This window comes from Nipponia nippon, unplaced genomic scaffold (genome assembly GCF_047370975.1).
Source record: "Nipponia nippon isolate SJK-2023a ecotype South Korea unplaced genomic scaffold, ASM4737097v1 scaffold_26, whole genome shotgun sequence".
NCBI classification, from domain to species: domain Eukaryota; kingdom Metazoa; phylum Chordata; class Aves; order Pelecaniformes; family Threskiornithidae; genus Nipponia; species Nipponia nippon.
In genome coordinates, this window is record NW_028262343.1 from 1,382,662 (window position 1) to 1,404,432 (window position 21,771).

Here is a 21,771-nt window from a genome sequence, read left to right on the forward strand (position 1 = left end):
CTGGGGTTGTTTAGCCTGGAAGAGGCTGAGGGGAGATCTTATCGCTCTCTACAACTACCTGAAAGGAGGTTGTAGGGAGGTGGGGTTCAGTCTCTTCTCCGAAGTACCAAGTGAAAGGATGAGAGGAAACAGCCTCAAGTTGTGCCAGGAGAGGTTTAGATTGGATATTAGGAAAAATTTCTTCACCGAAAGAGTAGTCAGGCATTGGAACAGGCTGCCCAGGGAAGTGTTTGAGTCTCCATCCCTGGAGGTATTTAAAAGATGTGTAGATGTGGCACTTAGGGACATGGTTTAGTGGTGGACTTGGCAGTGCTAGGTTAACGGTTGGACCTGATGATCTTGAAGGTCTTTTCCAACCTAAAGGGTTCTATGATTCTAATATAGGAATACTATCTGAACAAGGGCAGGGAAAAGAAAGAATATGATGAATAATGCTACTGTATCACCAACAGTCAGGATGAGGTTTTAACATTTTATAGGAGTAATAAATAATGAAAGCACCTAAAATTAATAAATGCTGTACATAAAAATAAAAGCAATACCTGGAATTAAAAAGTTAAAACAGCTAATTTGAAATTTCAATTTCAAGCTAAAGAAACAATTTTTTCAACAAAAGTAAAAGGAAAATGATCTTACCTTATCTAGTCTTTTTTGCCAGCTTTCTTCACGTTTTACCATGAGTTCAATACAATGAGAGAGTGTAGCAAGGATTCCAGCAGTAGTTGCCTTGAAAGTTATAGCTTCTCCTTTAAAGTCTATGCCATTAATTCCTTTGGGTGTCACATGTGGAAACACTAAAAACAAATATGAATCATTCACTGATAGCTGCCTTTAACTCAAACAAGCATTTTACATGTATGCTTTATATTATAACTGTCTGAAGAAAATAGACTGGCTAGAAAGTTAATTTAAAAATAAAAATCTAAAGTGCTAATAATTTTCAGCTATCCACAGGAAAGAGATTCAAAAGGAGGAACACATTCCTTCAGCTTCATCTTGCTATACCGTATTTCAAGTCTGCTTGTAATGCTGTATTACTCTGCACTCTGCAAATCATGTGGGTGGAGGCAGTGGGAATACTTTGTAACAATAGCAGTTTGACAGCTTGAAGTGGGGCCTGATTAACACAGAGCAACCTTAAAACATATCTGATACAGCACTAAGAAAGGAACAATTTCAAAATACAATCAAACCCAAACGGTAACATTTCAAGGTTGCTTTAAGCAGGTAATTATAGATTTAAAAACCTCAACATAAAAAGGTAGGATATAAAAGTATCAAATGTGTTGAATTACCCAGTACTGTGGGGTTTTGCAGTTCCAACAACTATTTCATGCTGTCAACCAGGCCATCTGTTGCTAAGGTTGTTTAAACAAGTCACTTGAAATGTGTGACAAAAAAGTACCTATTCTATGTCAAACTCGTATGTAGGCTGACAGAATAACAAATCAAACACTACACATTAATGTCAGAAAATATTAGAAAGCAGAAGTAGCACCCATGTTGAAGCTGACTGAGCCCAGCAAGTTAAAGTAACTCCTGCTATGCCATGGGGCAAGTTAATGACTTATCACCCAGTGATTGCCCCTTTGTACTTGGCACTGGTGAGGCCACACCTCGAGTACTGTGTTCAGTTTTGGGTCCCTCACTACAAGAAGGACATCGAGGTGCTGGAGCGCGTCCAAAGAAGAGCAATGAAGCTGGTGAAGGGTCTAGAGCACAAGTCTTATGAGGAACGGCTGAGGGAGCTGGGGTTGTTTAGTCTGGAGAAGAGGAGGCTGAGAGGAGACCTTATCACTCTCTACAACTATGTGAAAGGAGGTTGTAGCAAGGTGGGGGTTGGTCTCTTCTCCCTAGTAACAAGTGATAGGACGAGAGGAAATGGCCTCAAGCTGCGCCAGGGGAAGTTTAGGTTGGATATTAGGAAAAACTTCTTCACTGAAAGGGTTGTCAAGCATTGGAACAGGCAGCCCAGGGAAGTGGTTGAGTCACCAACCCTGGAGGTATTTAAAAGATGGGTAGATGTAGTGGTTAGGGACATGGTTTAGTGGTGGACTTGGCAGTGCTAGGTTAACCGTTGCACTCAATGATCTTAAAGGTCTTTTCCAACCTAAATGATTCTATGATTCTCAGCTACAGTTAAAAAGATTGTTCCAGTCTTTCCAGGACTGGATAGAGACTTCAAGAAGGGAACTTGAGAAACCAAAGAATCTTAACAGCTCCTCTGAAGCAAAGCTTCAGGAAAGGGTAAAGTTAAATAAATCTTTCATTATCAATTAGCCGGAGTAGTTTTCTGCTCAATACACAGCATGGGTGTCTCAACCTGAGACACCTACTTCTCCCACTGCATCACTTACGACTTATGATTCCACTTTAGGGCACAGAGTCTAATTTTTCATTTCTAATCAAGCTTTGCAGCACTCAGCTACTAAATCTGTAATGAATTTAGCCTTAGAAATCAGAGGCATAGAAAAACTAAAATGAATGAAATGGTTAAAACCAAGATAGACAAAGCCACTGCATCAAAATGCCTCCTGAAAAGCCTAGGGGCAAGGAGTATATTTAAATATCTTAGTCACTTAACTAAACAAAAGAAAGGCCTTTGTGATTTAGGGAGTAGTTAGAATGGTTGTAAGATAAGGGGGCTCCGGGATAATCCCATCTCAGACAACTGGGCCTTGGGAGAACAAATGCATGGAAGATAGGAGGTCACAAAAGAATGACTATAACAGCCTTGAAGGACACCGTTTACGTGATCCTAGGACTGAGTTTGCCCAGAAGCAAAGGTCAATCAGTGAACACAGTGAAGAAGACTAGGAGCCTTCATCTGAAGACCCCCCAAAGACCACCTGAAGACCACCACGGGAGACGACTGCGCATGCGGATCGGACATTTGCATATGTTAACGAGTTCCAGGAAATCTCATGTTTATGTAAATGATTTCTCGGAAATCCTGTGAATATGTAGGATTTTATAGTATATAATCTCTGAAAGTCTACCAAATCGGTGGAGCACTTATGGTGGAGAATCCCCAGTGCTGCCCAGCGCTGCAATAAAGGATACCTGCTTAATAGTAACTTCGTTGCTATTGAGTTTCATTTCAGGGACTCTCTGAATACTCTGTTTCTCCCTTGGGGGATTCGGACTGTGAGGAGAAGCATCCGTGAATTTTTGTATCACAAGTGGCTCAGGTAAATCTGGACTGGCAACAGAACGGTGAATTATTTCTAGCTTGGTGAGCCCATGTCATCTCAGGCCATCAAGGAAGAGATGCAACATATAGATGGGCTCGTGATCGAGGGGTGGACTTGACCATGGACACTATTGCACAGGTTATCCATGAATGTGACACATGCGCTGCAATCAAGCGATCCAAGCAGTTCAAGGCTCTCTGGTATGGAGGACGATGGCTGAAATATCAATATGGGGAGGCCTGGCAGATTGATTATATCACACTCCCACAAACCCACCAAGGCAAGCGCCATGTTCTTACAATGGTGGAAGCAACCATCGGATGGCTGGAAACATATCCCGTGTCCCATGCCACCGCCCAGAACACTATCCTGGGCCTTGGAAAGCAAGTCCTATGGCAACATGGCACCCCAGAAAGAATTGAGTCAGACAACGGGACTCATTTCCAAAACAACCTCATAGACACCTGGGCCAAAGAGCATGGGATAAAGTCCTTGTAGTGCACATAAAAAATATGTTGGGGAAGACAGTCTGGGTTACTCCTGCTTCAGGCAGAGGTAAACCCATTTGTGGGATTGCTTTTGCTCAAGGACCTGGGTGCACTTGGTGGGTGATGCAGGAGGATGGGGAAGTCCGATGTGTACCTCAAGGGCATTTGATTTTGGGTGAAAATAGCCAATGAACAGAATTATCTAATGTTAGTTGCTATATAATACTGGATGTCATCACTTCTGTGATTACTATATGCCATATCAACAGTATACAGTAAGAATCACCCAAATTAATGAAGAATGAACTCTGAGGAAACCAAGCAAAGCGCAGAGGTGATAGAACTAGAACTGGCTTCAGCACGCTACAATCCAACACCACACACTACCTCTCCTGCCCTGAAAGACTGTTATGACAGATGAATCCCAAAGTCATAAACTAAATGAACTCAACAAACGTTCTAGACTAAGGGAATGATACCCGTGTATTGTATCAAAGGAAAGGAAGGGGGTGGTGGTTAATGAGGATGCATTGGATAATGTGGGACCTGGGCATGACGTAAATGTTATGGAATAAGGGGTGGATAGTGTCCTGGTTTCAGCTGGGATAGAATTAATTTTCTTCTTGATAGCCGGTATGGGGCTGTGTTTTGGGTTTAGGATGAAAACAATGTCGATGATACACTGATGTTTTGGTTCTTGCTAAGTAGTGCTAAGTAGCTGCTAATTGGCGCTCACAGTGGTCAAGGACTTTTCAGCTTCCCATGCTCTGCGGGGTGCACAAGAAGATGGGAGGGGGCAGAGCCAGGACAGATGGCCCAGACTGGCCAAGGGGCTATTCCATACCACATGACGTCATGCTCAGTATATGAGCCGGGGGAGTTGGCCGGGAGAGGGGCAATGATAGCTGCTTGGGGGACGTACTGGGCATCGGTCGGCAGGTGGTGAGCAATTGTACAATGTATCGCTTGCTTTTTATTACTACTGTATTCTTATTACTTGTTTTTATTATTATTGTTATTATTACTATTACTACTGTTCTATTTTTTTTTTACTTTAATTATTAAACTGTTCTTATCTCAACCCACGAGTTTTCCCCTTTTGCCCTTCCGATTCTCTCCCCCATCCCACCGGTGGGGGAGTGAGCGAGCGGCTGTGTGGTGCTTAGTTGCTAGCTGGGGTTAAACCACGACAGCCAGTTAAAAAGAAAACAGAAGACAGAAAAGACTTATTTTGCCCATATATTTTCCAGGTTCTTGAAGAAAGTGTCTACATTTTTAAAAATGCTTTTGGTAAGTACTTCATTTGGAGATTCCATCAGATTTGAAACTGGACTGCTTCAAAGTTTTGTGAACCAAAGTCTAACAAATACTGAATTGTCAACAACTAGAGGATGTAAATACTGAAATAATTTCAGTCAGGAAACAAGAGAAAGTATAAGAATGCAAATAGATTTTAAATGCATACACAACTTCTGGCAGGCCAGAAGTATCAGATTCCTAAAATAGCAAGACTTTCGAGAGTTCTTCACATTTACTGCATGGATGCAGTGAGTACAATGACTATAACCAGGTCATTTAAGATAAGAATAAAAATCAGAATTCTGTTCATCATAACATTGGAAAATACAGTTTTAAAAAGTGCTAAAATTATGATGAGTGAGAATCAGTAACAATGTTGACTTAACCATTACGTAGCCATAGATCTTTAGAAAAACCATAATGGAACTAACTGGAAAAGCATTGTGCTCCGCCACACTGCTAAAGCAGATAACTCAAGAAAAACTGCAATTGCCTGTTACAAATCTCAGTTCCCAATATCCGAATGATGCAGCTGTTTCAAGATAATTTTGTAGTGGAAATGGCTTTGGACACAGAATAGGAAATTCCAGTTTGACAGGCTTGCATTAATATTTGTGTGAATTAAGAATAACTCAGATTATCACTCCTTAGCTGCTTTTCATGATTATCTTAACACAAATAAGAACTTCCTGTCACATATATTGAAATGACTATTCTTGTCGTTTTCTGCTTAGAAAAGAGCATAAATACCCATCTTATATCAGGCTTATCATACTATTCATATGAATTTTCAGTGAAAATGTTGACACACTTACATTTTTCCTTACTGCTGTTACTGTTATGTAAAAAATCCCCATCAGAACGCATTGTAGGGAAATCATCTTCATCATCTTCTACCACTAAATTTGAAAGAGAGAGTGTGTGTTATGGGAGTGAGAAAGCTTTCCCAGTTCTTCAGTGTGCAAGAAAGAATCAATACCATCTTCATGGCTATGCAGCATTTAAGATTTTTTCCTATAACAACAGTCATGAAACCCCCCCCCCCCCTTTTTTTTAACCTGAGACCACTATCAACATTACTGTCAGAAACCATCAGGAGACTAACATTTGCTCAGTGTTGAAATTTAGCACTTGACTCAATGGTAAGAAGAACATTATCTCAGTGTTACAACTGGATAAGCAGAGAGCCACAATTGAGCAACTATCTACTCTTTTACACTAGAAAGTTCTCAAAGAAGTGGAATGGTACTTATCTACTGTTTTCTCACTACTAAAAGTTTCAGGCTGCCAAAACAAACATGGGGATGAATATAAATGCCTCAGGAGAGTGCATGAATATGACAACAAGCTGTGCTCTGGGAAGAACAATTCAGAGATATGTAGACATCCACATCTGAGTCTACTAGGACCTCAAGTGTGCACTCAGTGCTCTAGCTGCAGCCAATACATCTCAGGACTATTCATTATGGCAGAACCTTTGCCTTTTTTAAAGAATGTATTGTTCCTATCAAAACTAATATCCTATTGTTTTTCAAAATAAAGGTAAGAGACGCAGTGGTAAACTAACTTGAATTCATCTTATGGGGGTAAACAATTATTGTTCTATAACATCAAATGCTTAAAAGAACATTTCTTTTATACAGTTGATAGCTACAGGTTAATATTTAAGTTAAGCAGATTTTTATGGGAATACAACTTCTGAAGTGAAAATAGTTAACACTTTATGCAGAAATATCTATGATTGATCCTATTACTAAAGAGTAAATTTAAGATACATATTTTATTTATATGGTATCAAATGCTATAGTAACTATTTCAAGGGCTATTACTGTGTAAAAAGTTAAATTCTATGGACATAAGAGTTTTCAATTACAGTTTTACCTTTATCCCTCTGGAGTTCATCTTTGGAAACTGCATCTGCACAGGCATCAAAGTATTTCTGTAAAGTATCAACTTGTCTACACAAGATGTCTCTAAAGGTTTCCATTTCTGCAAGCTTCTCACGTAAACTATGGCCCTTCTGAAAATACAAGAGAAAAAAAGGCTCAAATCCTTCTACATACTCAGAAATAGTACAATGCCAAAAAAAAAAATTTCTGCAATTATGAAGAACAAATTCTTCAAGTACAATGAAATACTGTTAATGTTAGAACAACATAAGAAACTGTATAAAAGTGTTTCTTACTCATTTTGTCCACTGGTCTTAATTTTTCCTCTTGACTGCATCTGCTACTTTAGAGCATTCAATAAAAGCTTATTAAAAACACGATTTTGTATGCTACCAGTTTTACACCTATTTGCCTGAAAACAGTCAGTTCTAGTTCAAGATCTTTGTTCTAATCTTTACTCCCCCCTTTCTTGTGCTGCTCCTCTTCTGCTCTCCCAGAAGTACAGCCCACCCAAGTTCAAATGTTAAATATTTATACACATGAAACAAGGAAAGCCATAATTTGTCAATCAGTATTAATCAAATTTGTTAAGTCACAGAATCAGCATTTCCTTTCATTTAGAAGCCCTGATATTCTCAGAAGTACACTAGGAAAGGTTAATAAATCCTCCCACAGGTTTGATTTTCTTGCCATTCAAAAATGACACCATAGTTTAAGAGGGACAACTGCATAGAGGCATGAAAAAGCTTCCTGTATGATCTGTTCATCATCACATGCTGAATTACTAACACTTGTAATAAACCAAAGATTTGTGTGAATAAATCTTCACATAGCTTATTTCCTTTCCAGTTGTGTGTATTATTTACACACCAATACTAAGAAAATGTTATTCACTAACCTTGAATGAAGAGGTGGATGTTGCAGAGTATCCACTTGCTCCAGAAACAAGAGATACCATGGAGCCATGACGTCGTAAACTTGACTCTGATCCATAGCCAGATTCAGTCTAAAAACCAAACCACACACAAAACTAGAGCGCTGAGGCTTTTAATAAAAAAAGAAATCATGAAAGCAAGTTTAATGTCATCTCCTCTAAAACCAGCCCATTTGTTTCTTGTCAGGAAGCAGCAGGGGCTTAAGAACTCAGATTGTGTCTGCAAGTTTAAGATGTTGATGTAGCATTTGTAAAGTTACTATGAATCTATTTTTTGTTATCATAAAGATCTGGAAAAAGTAATCTGCAACTTATTATGTGCCCCCAAAAGAGCAAGACAACATATATTTAAGGGTTCAAAAAAGGGGTAATGTTTCCATTATTTTGGTATATGTAATCCCTACCAAGCAATTTTGACATAGCATTCAAAAAAACTACAGTACTCTACAATTAATCAAGGGATTAACACAGTTCAGTTTGAAGACAATCAATCAACAGCCTCAGTTAATCCTTCCAATCATTCAAATAGTGCCATTTTAGTTTTAAAAGCAACAAAATAAGTAGAGATCATAGAAAAATAGATAATTACTGCTATCAATTTTTTTGCTTGTTTCAGACTTCTTTAGCAATATTTTTTATACTAGACTGAAATTATTTTTGACAAAGAACAAAAGTCTACATAAAACAAGATGAGATACTGAAAGCAAGAGGGAGAAGACAATAATAGTAACTAATTAAATAATGCAAAAAATGAAAAACATCTCTTGATTAAAATAGCATGAAAAAGATCTCAAAATATTAAGTTTGACAGATGTCCTCACAAGTGAAACAGAAGCAGATACTGAGGAACTGGAAGAAAAATATTTCCCTAAAGGTTAACACAAAATGGCCCGTGCATGGCAAAGGAGAAGAAAAACCCTGAAAGAGAACATAAGACAGTGTTGGAAAATCCCATTCCCTAACTATTGTACCAATTAGTCTTTATAGTATGAAATTGTATGAACTTTCTTAGGATATATAGTTTACATTGTATACTGTATAGTCATGGTTAAGTAAGCATGACTAAAGGACCCCAGCTCATTGCAAGGAGAAGGACAGCCCCCACCCTGAAGAATAAAGGATACCCCTGGACTATCAAGATAACACTAGCATCCTAGCCCCTCTAACACCTCTGTGAAGCCCTCCCATTATCTGGCATCATAGACAAGTAACTGTAGCAAGACCCACTCCAGGGACATCTAGATCAAGAAAAAAAGCAGATGGATGATGATGCCATAGAATTATAGTTGCTTTGAAAAACAGTAGTATATGTGTGTTAAGTAGTGATTGGTCAAATCATGTTGTATCTGAACACTTGAAAGGTATAAGAATCATGTGTAAAATTGCATTCGGTGTGCCCCAATTTGAATGAGACACCTCATGAGCATGAATAAAGAATTACTCTTGTAATTCTAGACTTTGCGTCCTAGCCTCTCCTCTCTGTTGGCATGGGCCAGTTACGAAATTTTTGTGACAAAAGGAACAGATGGTTCAGAGTAATATCTGAAATACTGTTAATAGATGAACTTGATCAAGTAGACAGAGAATATTGTGAAGGATCTTTGACAGGAATAAGAAATTCTGCAGTGGCAGAGAAATTCAGATGGGGCAGGGAGAAGGGGAGACAGAACAAATGACATGGAACAAGCAAGAAGCAATGATGAAATTCTAGCTGTTGTATTTTTGTGGAAAAATTGAAAATGGCATAGGCTTTGGGAAGGCAGGAAAGTGCTGATAAATTAAGATGCAAATGAACTTAAAAAGTATTAAAAGCAAGGAGAAAGGACAAAATGTTGAAGTTGGTTGAAACAGGACAATTTGGACAATACTGCAAGTGTGCAGGACAAAGTATGTATGCTTGGGTTACAAAGGAGCAGTGGCAGAGAAACACAGTTTTGGAGAAATGAAGGTATGACTGAAAAGAAAAACGTGAGTTCCAGAGTTGTTAACATAATTCCTGAATAAACATGACTGAATGAGATTACCCAGCAAAAACAAGTAAGAAGGAGCCAAGAGTCAGTTTCTATCTGGCCCATTTAAAGAATGAGGTAGAAGACAACAAAGCATTGAGGAAATGGAAGAAAGAGAAACAGGATGAGTATCAAAAGTAGAAGCAAAGTAGAAAAATGAATATGACCAAGAAATGCAACTGTAGTTAGAAAAAGGTACTCCAAGTCTTAGTGGAAGATGGCTAAGTGATCATCAACTTAAAATTTAAAACAAACAAAAAAAAAAATGGGCACTCGTAAGTTCAAAAGATTTAATAAGGCACATCTTAAGTTCATTGCTTAATTTAGCAAAAAAAAAGAAAAATTGTAACTTATCTGAAATAGCAGAAATAGAAGGTTTTTTAATGACAGCTTAGAGTGAAATGATAGAAGTCAAGATGCATTTAGAAATTTCTGCTGTAAATCATGCATTTAAAGCTATTTTATACAGAGCAAGAGTCCTAGAAAAATAGCTACATAAGTGTAGCAACAGAAGTAAGTTAAAAAGTAAGCTAAAAGCTCATTTTTTTAAGAATTAGTCCTACTATTTGTTTTAAAGCATAGCTTTAAAATATCTATTGGAATAGGCTTTTTATTAAAAACATTCACATTGGATGCACAGGGCTCTTCCAGAATATCAGTTCAAGTGTTAAGCAGTATACCTGGCTTTGGTAACATATTTGGTATACTGGACCACGTTTTGAATTGCAATGCACTTGTGTTACAGTGCAAAGATTATACCTTAATTCACTGGATTTTAATTTTAAGTATAACAAATCAAATAATGAAGTTTTGATTAGTTTTTTTGCAAATACTCAAGTAAGGGCTTTTGGCTCTTTAAGTCTTTTTGGACTTTAAGTCCTCCAAAGGCTTGGCAAGTGAAAACAAAGCAGGTAAGGGAATAAAAGGATTTTTAAAAGAACAATTAAGAATTTTAGGCATATAATACTATAATTTAATTTCAGAAGTGTTTAATAAGCATAAACCTCAAGAAAGCATTTTATGAGTCACACAACACTTCAAAGCATCATAAAACATTTCTGTTTAGATTTCCTCTAAATGCATTTGCATTTGCAAACCAAACTTCACCGTTTTCCTGGTAACTTCAATGTTTATTAATCATATGCTACAAATATTAAGATGACTTTGAATGTGCTTTTACTACAGTCAGTTTGACAGTGGGGACTCATTCTATTTTCTGTTTAAGTTGTACACACTAGAAAGAACATAAAATTTCATTTCAACAGGATATGACTTAATGAAGAGATCAATTTTAAAATGTAGCCAAAATATCCATTAAATTGAGGTCAGAGCATTTTAACTAGGGACAGCAAATGTTTTCTGATTTTCTCCTTTAAGTGAGCAAGACATATCTAGGCAAAATCTGGATTTAAGCTTAGGAAGTGAAATTTCTGAATGTCCCTATTTGAAGATTTAATCAAAGTCACATCTTAATAGCACTACTCTAGTACTTACAAGAATAGATGTAATCTTAGAAGTAGAAAATCTCGTTACTTATATTCTGCATTTGAATTAAATCCTTTTCTTCCGACATTACCCTTATAGTCAATGCTCAGTTAATTTAGTTCACAAAATAAAAGCTGAGGGGTGAAAGAAAAAAACCTTCTTTCCATATCAATATGTAAGCTCGATTTTTTTTTAAAGGCACCTTTCAGCAGTATGTTTATTTGACTGTCATTTACAGATCATGTTCGCATGTTCAAATGTGTGCATTTACAGATCACGTTCACAAAACTGTCTCAGACAATTATGGTTTAGTAGCCAAAGGGAAAAAAATGAAAATTACATCAAGAATACTTATTTGTCAGAAGAACCAGAAAACAAGTATTGCTTTATAACTGATGCAGAGACAAGTCATCCAGCTCACAGCAGGAACATGCAAGCAGCTTAACACAAACAATGAAAGCATACATCATGCAAAGCCCCACCATTCTACTACCACAGAGAGCAGGTCACCGTCACATTTGTCTTACAAAGCATATTATCATTAATTATTCACTGCAGAAACATTCAATTACATTGAGAAGAGGAATGTTGACACAAGCTTCTTCTGTTTACGCAATTTTTCATTTCCCAAGATAAAAATTGGAAAGGCAGATAGAGTCCACATGATAGAAGCCAACAGTTTCTGCTTGAAAACAAAATAACTTGCAGAGGTTGTATCAATTCATAGCATCAAGCACTAATGCTAAATTACCATGCTCAGTATATAGATGCAGAAATTCCATACATACATCATAGCTTCAAAGCTACACTCAAAACTGGCATTTGTTAGTACGTTGCAACACCTTCAGCTTTCTAAGGCGGTGCATGAAATCCATTAATCCTTTCAAAATGCTTTTTCATTATGATACACAAGAGGAAAGAGCCACATGATCCAAAGCTTCATGTGATTCTTTACTGGAGCAGGTGCTGGTATCAACAACAAGGCAGTACATCAGAAAAACTGCTTTCAGTAAAATAGCTAAGTATTTGCAGAATCATATTGCAGACCTCCATTATGGCTCACACTGATCCGCCAGTTAAGGATTTCCTCAAGTGGGTAAATAATACTCTGGAGTAAAGTAAAGACTCACTGAAAAGCTCCCCCACTTAAAAAAAAAAAAATCAAATAAAGCAAAATATTCTTCCACATCTTAAAGGAATTATTTTGATTATGTCTCAATTTAGTGCCTGTCAAGCACTTCCATGTATGTTTGTCCACCAAAGCAGATATTTTCAGTTAGCATAATAAATTATTTATTATTTTACATAACACAAGCAGCAGGCAGCTCCTCCAAGACATGCAGCTCACCCTAGGAGGTGATGAAACAGACATTAGGATACAGTGACTCTAATCATGTTCTCTGCAGTATATCTCCCAAGCACAGTGCAGGAGACTACTTTGAAAGCAAAAAAGCTTCTAACGTGACCTTTCTTTGCAACTGCAAGAACAGGTAAAGAAATGTAGACATATTTTTCCTCCAACAGTGATAAATGTTGCAACTCCACAGTAAATAAGCATTCTACACACACAGGAGCAAACACAGGAATTCTGAGTTGAAAAATAAACATAATAAGACAACTGAAAAACAAAGACTATAGCAATACAGCACTAAGATTATCATAACTGCTATGCTCACTCGTCCAATCTAAGTAACATCATCTTTTGGGTCTTTACTTCTCAAACACCATACACTTTTCGTAAGTCACCATGTGTTGCCTGCAGATAATAAGCGCCTTTAATAGCTGCATGAGCTAGAGTGGTGCACAGGTTAATAAGCCCTGGAACCACATATTGCTTTCTAAAGAAAGGGAAAGGGCCAAGAAGTAGTACCAATAAGACAAAATATTGCAGAGAGAAGAGAACGCAGGTTGACAAAGAGGCAACCAAAGGCAAATGACCGGCCTTTGATAATCTTTATCCGCACGGTTCACACCCATGTTTAATTACATGGATGTATACTGTTTTTCCATGATTTCTCTTAACTGTTAATGTGCACAGGAAAACTATTCACCAAATATTATTCAGCATCTTTAAATGCTAAGATTCCACACAAGCTGAACAGGAAGGGTCAAGCACTCAAGGAGAATGAAGAACAGCCAGGACACTGAGCAGGAAGACACTCAAGAGCCCACAGAGAAAGTCCTGCTTCTCAGGCTCGGGAACTGCTGTGGAAAAGCGTGATTTACAGAATAAAACTCTTTCCTGAGCAAAGGTGCCAAAAACCAATCTGACAATAACCGCTTCCTTCTGTATACTGACTTAATAAATCTAAAGCAGCTTGTACCACTGGGCTACCAGACTATAGCAAGACTGGGAGAGGGCTACATTTGTCCCTCCTGTGAATCTGGGCTGTCAGGAGGGGGACAAGTAAGATCTGCGAGAGCTACACAAGAACCAGAAATCTCCATTCTGTCGTTAGACATTATCAGGAAAAGCACTGATGTTCTGGCCTCAGCTATCAATGCACTAAAGTTCACCTACTGCAGTTAACCATTATCTTGTCATTGCCACATACAGGAACAGATTTCTTTTCTCTCCACTCAATCCTCAGACATTCACTTAGCCATCAGAATAGAAATTTATTAAATGCTCGGCGTATCCTGGAGTATGCAACAGGTAGCAAGCACTGGAGCATAAAGTTGGAATTGTCAAAGATTGAAAAGTCCATATTATATCTGACAGGATTTAAGAAAAAATGATCTTACACCCAAAGGAAAATTATGAGAATACATTATTCAGTTTAAACTGCAATTTTACAACAGTAATTTGGGGAAAAAGGGGGGGGGAGAAAGGAGTTTTGCTTTCAGCAGTGCTTGTTTTGCATCTCACACCTCATCAAATCTAACACATTTTTCTTGGCTTTCAAAACCTATTCCTTATTCTTCCTACTTCCTTCTTGCTGTAGCCCTTGTTTTTATCAGGTCTCAACACCCACTTCCCTCAAAACTCCCCAAATATCAAGGAAGGCTCACTGTACCAATTACAGAGCTGAACAAAAAAGGTTATATGAACTAAGGGACTCCCCAGGACATGCATCTTTTTGTCATGTTCCTGATATAACTTCAGATTCCTGAAGTTGGCCAGGGTTGAAGTTTCATAAAAACAGTCCTTCTATTTGTGTCAAGATTATGTTTGTTTAGAAACGAAGCCCAGTCTGGTCAAACACCTGATACACAATGGATGTACCAACATTTTTAAAAAGTTAAATGAAAACATGAATTGGTTTACAAAGACTAGCCCTACCTGATTCTTTAATTCTCATATTAGTCTGTGGGTCAAGAACAAGTCTAACATGATAAAAACAAAATGCTAAAGTGATAAATTATCTTAACACTTAAGTATTTAGACATAACACCTAGTCCCAGATACAGAAAGGAAAAAGATATGCATATAGTGCAGCTCTCACCTCAAAAGGCTCAAAGCACTTTAGAAGCAAATTTAGATTATGCTAAGAGCTCTGTGCAATTGAGTTTCAAGGAAAGGGCACATTTGGATATCCAAAAGGATAAAAATTCAGATCATCTCCAAAAACTTGTTGAACCACCAACCTGAAGCATAAGAGTATGCCCTCCCATCACAGAATATCACGACACACTGCTTTCTAACAGGTCTGGACTGGACAAATTAAGTTTCCATACACCCCCATATTACTTCTGTGTTAGTTTATTTATGTACAAGTATTTGAAAAGATACCAGTTCATGTATTTAACCTCCCCAAGTCAATATCCTGTGTGACCACTAGAGGGAAATATCAAAAAGGAAACAGACATGTTGAAAGGTTACTATTGGTCAAAGCCCAACAGTAACCCTTATCCTGTTTCTGCTTCAGTCCCTGGGCGTATAAACCTCCTTTTCTTGGCAGACAATTAAAAACAGAGCAGTTTTACCTTTAGTCTTTATAATTACATTTGAGACACATAGCTAAGTGAGGATAAAGTTTTCCGCACAGTATGCAAGAAGTAACAATGACATCTATCACTGAAAGAATGACAGCAAATTACAAGTTTTAATAGAGATTAATGAAATTATTCTGAAGTCACACCTCTCAGTCAGTTCAAAACAGCGAACCAACTAACAACATGCTAATTTCCAGTTAAGATTGTCCAAAGTCATTAGCACCAAATTAAGCACTTCAACAAATGTTTAGGCACAGATTTCTTAAAACTTCATCTAACATTAAGTAGTTAGGCTCAACATAATTTAGCTTTAAAAAAGAACGCTTAACATGTGATACACAAGACTGGACACCTCTGTCTCAAGTACCATGTCCAAGTAGAAGACTTTTCTTCACATTCAACAGCTCTGCCGTTAGTCTGCAACTGTAAAACATAGAGCTCATCGTGAAAAGGAGTTTTATATACCAGACAGATGAACAGGCACAGGATTTCTTCATGTACAGAGTATGCATTAAGTAGGTTCTCACCAAAATAGTTTTCCCTGTATGCATATGCACTTTGAGAAGCATCAGAAGAAACAAAGTTCTGGTTAAACCCTTCCAAACCTGTAAGAAGTCATGCAGTAGTGATACAGAGACATTTCATTTGAAATAAGTTATTTACTCCATTTATAACACTTAAGTTTAAGCAGGCTTACTTAGGTGCTTGTAGGGCTGTTTTATGCAATGCAACTTTCAGAAATCTAATCTTTGATAATTAAAAATGTTATCTGACATTATACACAGTATCAGTAAATTTATCAGTAAAAATATTAAATTCAACTTAATCTGCCAATACAAAACACCCCACACACTATCATTACTCATTCATGCGAAAAGAAACAGACTGCTTTTATTTGCTGAAAGCCAACACTCTCTGTGCAAGACAACAGCAAAAACAACTTCAAGCACACCACAGGTCTCTACAGTAAGCTGACCTATCCTGCCCTTAAAGGAAAACCTCGGAACTGGTAGAAAAAAAAACAGCTGCTTTCTAGTGCACCAGAAGCAAGCAAACCAAAGCATTTAGGTTCTAAAATGCTCCAGACTTTGAAGATAAGCATTATCACCCATTTTATACAGGATTGTAAATACTGTTGGCCATCATTAGGTTGTGCATTAAGCTGTGGGTCACTTTTTTTGTTCTTATTGCTTTCCAGAGAGGTAAAAAGTTTGAACAAGACAAAGGATGCCAGTGCAGTGCTAGGTACCAATACAAAAACCTCCCCGCAATAAGCATAAGCTAGAGAATAGTGTACTACTGATAAAACAAACAGTTTAGTAGCCTATTCTAACTCAGTCTTCTAGTAACTAAACTGTCTTGTTTCATTACAGCACCACTGTGTTTTGTACAAACCATAGGAACACTTTCTGCAAGAACTTGCGCCTTAACTGCACACTGTACTATTAAAAGTCCAGGCAACTGCAGAAACATACTATATGTATGTCCTCAGAATAAATTATTTTGTAGACCCATATATTCTTTACATACTGCTAAAGTCCAATCCCATTGCTGATTCCCTTACAGTGGTATATCCCTGCAGAATTCATCATGAGAAAACTACCTGTGTTAAGAGCTCAGGAACTGATGCCATTGCCTGCAGACACCAGAGTGTGTGTATGGGGGGTGTGGCGTAAGACTTAAGGAGAATGGCCATATTCATGCTGTTATCTGCTTTGAATTGCAACACATTAAAAGCTGACTTCCCTTCATTGCTAAAGCGAGGGGAGGGAGACTCCAACTTGATGGTAGGCAAGCAAGGTGTTCCCTGTCCATTCTGCACAACAGTGACAAAATGCATATACTGCCACCAGATCTTCATATTCGGACAGATCTGCATATAGTCCAGTTCAGGCATGATAAAGTAACAGCTATAAAAATGGCAGAAAGGTGAAGCTATGGTATTTTCATCCAAAAGCACTCCAGACTCAAAGCTCCCCCACGGTCTAGGATAGTAAAGGAAAACTTTGCAGACTGCCTGTGTATCATAGGGATCTAAAAAGATAAGACCTTTCTTGAAGTGTTTTATAGTGAGACACTATAAATCAATGAGGCTGGCAGAAAACCTTTTCAGCCAGGTGACACAAGTTTTGCTTCTAATTGCAGCCTCAGGTCACATATTGCAGACTTCCTTTTCATGTGACCAAGCTCAAACACATAATGGAGCGTGGGTTTACTCCATGTGCATCACCTGTCTAGCACATGGATACTCCAAAAAGAGGCTATATATGACTGGTATTGCTGACTTAACATACTTGATCTATTAAAGAAATTAGTCTAGCAGCCATGATGGCCTCTTTTCAAGAATTAAAACACAAGCCAGCCCAATAAGTCTCTGAAGATCAATTAGATACACTTGTACAAACCTTAAGTCCTATGTATTGTTTGATTAGATTATGGGAAGCGCAATCTAATTAGCTGTTGTTGCTTATCTTTGCACTTTCTTTTTACATTTCAAAATGGTAGGTTTACCTAACAGATTTCCTCAAACCTACTAATACCACTAAACAACACACAAAACTGATATTTTAATTCCTGCTTAGCCTTGTTGAGCATATTTGGGGGCAGGTATAAACAAGAATGGAAATAAGTAGAAGCTGCACCTTCATAACAAGTGATAGGACAGGAGGAAATGGGCTCAAGTTGTGCCAAGGGAGATTTAGATTAGGTATTAGGAAAAATTTCTTCACAGAGAGAGTGGTTAGGCATTGGAACAGACTGCCCAGGGAAGCGGTGCAATCGCAGTCCCTGGAAGTATTCAAAAAACGTGTGGATGCAGTGTTTAGGGACATGGTTTAGAGGTGGACCAGGCAGTTAGGTTAACGGTTGGGCTCGATGATCTCAGAGGTCCTTTCCAACCTTAACAATTCTATGATTCTATGATTCGAACAGTGCAAGAATAAAGCAAAACTTCAAGGAGGCAGTTAAACCATCTCTTTTATTTACAAAGTCTGAAAACTAGCAAGTTTGAGGCAATAAAACTTCCCTATTTGTTAAAAAAAAGGATCATTTCAAGACAGGAAGGGGGAGTCCTTTTGCTGTGAAGTAGAAAATATTATGACATGAGCAAGGAAGAATTTAACTGCTATAAGCAATAGGGTTTTATCATAGAATCAGAATAACTTAGGTTGCAAAGGATCTCTAGTACCACCCTCCTGCTCAAAGCATATCCAATTAGATATCCAGGCCTCTGCTCCATAAGGATGTATTCTTCAGAGAATTATAATATCTACCTTCAAAGGCAAAGAGACTGTTATGAAACATAACTGGAACACACATGCAAAGAAACACTGGATTGATCAAAGTGAAACAACCTGCATTGTTTATAATTAATCAAGTGTGTTGGGCTAGAATTGACTGCAAGCTTGTATTGGGTTTGCATGGCAAGGTTTTAGTAGCAGGGGGGCTACAAGGGTGGCTTCTCTAAGAAGATGCAAGAAGCTTCCCCTATGTCCGATAGAGCCAATGCCAGCCGGCTCCAAGATGGACCTGCTGCTGGCCAAGGTTGAGCCAATCAGCAATGGTGGTAATGCCTCTGTGGTGACATATTTAAGAAGGGGAAAAAAAAGTTCTGTGCAACAGCAGTTGCAGCCAGAGAGAGGAGTGAGAATATGTGAGAGGAACAACCCTGCAGACAGCAAGGTCAGTCAAGAAGGAGGAGGAGGTGCTCCAGGCACCAGAGCAGAGATTCCCCTGCAGCCTGTGGTGAAGACCATGGTGAGGCAGGCTGTCCCCCTGCAGCCCATGAAGGTTAATGGTGGAGCAGATATCCACCTGCAGCCTGTGGAGGACCCCACACCAGAGCAGGTGGATGTGCCTTGAAAGAGTCTGTGACCCTGTGGGAAGCCTACAGAGGCTCTACAGAAGGATCTGGACAGGCTGGATCGATGGGCTGAGGCCAACTGTATGAGATTCAACAAGGCTAAGTGCCAGGTTCTGCACTTGGGTCACAACAATCCCATGCAACGCTACAGGCTGGGGGAGGAGTGGCTGGAGAGCTGCCTGGCAGAAAAGGACCTGGGGGTGTTGGTTGACAGCCAACTGAACATGAGCCAGCAGCGTGCTCAGGTGGCCAAGAGGGCCAATGGCATCCTGGCTTGTATCAGAAATAGTGTGGCCAGCAGGACCAGGGAAGTGATCGTCCCCTTGTACTCAGCACTGGTGAGGCCGCACCTCAAATACTGTGTTCAGTTTTGGGCCCCTCACTACAAGAAGGACATCGAGGTACTAGAGTGTGTCCAAAGAAGGGCAATGAGGCTGGTGAAGGGTCTAGAGAACAAGTCTTATGAGGAACGGCTGAGGGAGCTGGGGTTGTTTAGTTTGGAGAAGAGGAGGCTGAGGGGAGACCTTATTGATCTCTACAACTACCTGAAAGGAGGTTGTAGCAAGGTGGGGGTTGGTCTCTTCTCCCAGGTAGCAAGCAACAGGATGAGAGGAAACGGCCTCAAGTTGTGCCAAGGGAGATTTAGATTAGATATTAGGAAAAATTCTCTCTCTTCACAGAGAGAGTGGTTAGGCATTGAAACAGACTGCCCAGGGAAGTGGTGCAATTGCAGTCCCTGGAAGTATTCAAAAAACGTGTAGATGTGGTGCTTAGGGACATGGTTTAGAGGTGGACCAGGCAGTTAGGTTAACGGTTGGGCTCGATGATCTCAGAGGTCCTTTCCAACCTTAACGATTCTATTCTATGATAAGCCTGCGTTGGAGCAGGCTCCTAGTGGACCCATAGAGACAGAGGAGCCCATGCTGGAGCAGGTTTGCTAGCAGAACTTGGGACCCCATGGGGGACCCACACTGGAGCAGTCTGTTCCTGAAGGACTGCACCCCGTGAAAAGGACCCACGCTGGAGCATTTCGTGAAGAACTGCAGCCCATGGGAAGGACTCACATTGGAGAAGTTTGTGGAGGACTGTCTCCCGTGGGAGGGACCCCATGCTGGAGCAGGGGAAGAGTGTGAGGAGTCCTCCCCCTGAGGAGGAAGGAGCAGCAGAGACAACACATTATGAATTGACCGCAACCTCCATTCCCCATCCTCCTGCATCTCTCGAAGGAAGGAGGTAGAGAACTCGGGAATTAAGTTAAGCCCAGGAAGAAGGGAGGGGTGGGGGGAAGGTGTTTTAAGATTTAGTTTTTTATTTCTCATTATCCTACTCCGATTTGATCAGTAATAAATTAAACTAATTTCCCCAAATTGAGTCTGTTTTGCCCGTGATGGTAACAGGTGAATGATCTTTCCTTGTCCTTATCTCGACCCATGAGCTTTTAATTTTATTTTTCTCTCCCCTGTCCAGCTGAGGAGGGGGAGTGATAGAGTGGCTTTGGTGGGCACCTGGCATCCAGCCAGGGTCAACCCACCACAAAGCTTTAGTCCAGCTTTAAACAGTCTCAACTGTAACTACTTTTTAATAAAGCTGCAACTTACTGCTGCACTGCAGTTGGAACATGGACCCAAGAGTGGCAAAAGGGTGCCAAGAGAGACAAAAGAACTATTTTTTTCCTCTCCTGAAAGGGAAGTTTCAACAGTTTGGAAGTGACAGCATTAAGGTTTGCTGCAGCATGTGCTTATGTAGTCAACTGAAACTGCTGATTCACTGGCTTTCCCTTAAAGTCTTTTTTCAGGAAATATACAATGTCCAGCAATAAGTGCACTTAGCAAATTTAGTAACCTTAAATGACAAGCAATATCATATGTATTAAGAGTTCCTGATGATATCAGTACTAAAATAATGGACTGTGTAAGACATACCCAACCTTAGTTTTCCTCCTTGAAAGGGCATATTTGATTCAATTTTAAAAGAAAGAAACTTTTGTTATTTCCAGTAAAGTACTAATAACTTGAGCAATCCATCTAATCTTCCCCTAAAAGCACGGGTTCTCTACAACATCTACAAGTTTCATTATCAGCATCATAACATACATCAGGGCAAGTAGTACATATCAGCTAAGCAGCCCCAGCTATACTTGCTTACTCAAACCAGCAATTTTAAAGTAATACACAAATCCCCACAAGTTATTTCAGATTACTGGAGGAAGATGGACACCTCTCTCTCTATTCCCCTCCTCCCAAACCCCAACATATTCTAATGCCCATGTTCATACCAATCAATATATCTGACATTTAAATATTATAAGTTAAATATTAAACCTTTCTTCCTCCTCTCCCATTTAAAACAGATATGTTCAAGACACCAGAATTTTGATTCCTCTGCAGTAAGTCCATTCACCTAGATGACACTAAAGAGAAAGCAAATGCATATTTTCAAGCTTTATTTGTTTACACAGAGAGGAAAAAAAATCTCTTTTTATTCTTCTACAATAGAAACTGTATTAGGAGAACTACCTTCAAAGCTTCCAGCAAATGGACATTGAATTAAAGAAGCAGAAGATGTCCCAAGTCTTGTTGTTCTGTTTTGAAAAGAATTCCCCTTTTCAAAGTCTCCCTCAGCTCTTCAGAGTCATGTTAGCTCCTGCAGCTATTCTCTTTTTGGGGAGGAGCATG

The 21,771-nt window shown here is 39.0% G+C and overlaps 1 protein-coding gene across 11 annotated transcripts in view; it reads right to left on the reverse strand.

Moving 5' to 3' along the window:
- LOC148055139 (ceramide transfer protein) overlaps nucleotides 1-21,771 on the reverse strand; it is an 88,282-nt gene that overhangs the window by 26,556 nt on the left and 39,955 nt on the right. For 10 of the 11 annotated variants that reach the window (XM_087762509.1, XM_087762498.1, XM_087762501.1 and 7 more), the window contains 4 exons: nucleotides 7,769-7,876; nucleotides 6,863-7,001; nucleotides 5,797-5,880; nucleotides 637-794 (listed from right to left, as the gene is read on the reverse strand). In XM_087762509.1, the coding sequence (XP_087618635.1) occupies nucleotides 637-794; nucleotides 5,797-5,880; nucleotides 6,863-7,001; nucleotides 7,769-7,876 (489 nt within the window). Of the gene's footprint in view, nucleotides 1-636; nucleotides 795-5,796; nucleotides 5,881-6,862; nucleotides 7,002-7,768; nucleotides 7,877-15,601; nucleotides 15,622-21,771 lie in introns of those variants that run through there. The other variant, XM_087762503.1, reaches the window with a different exon arrangement.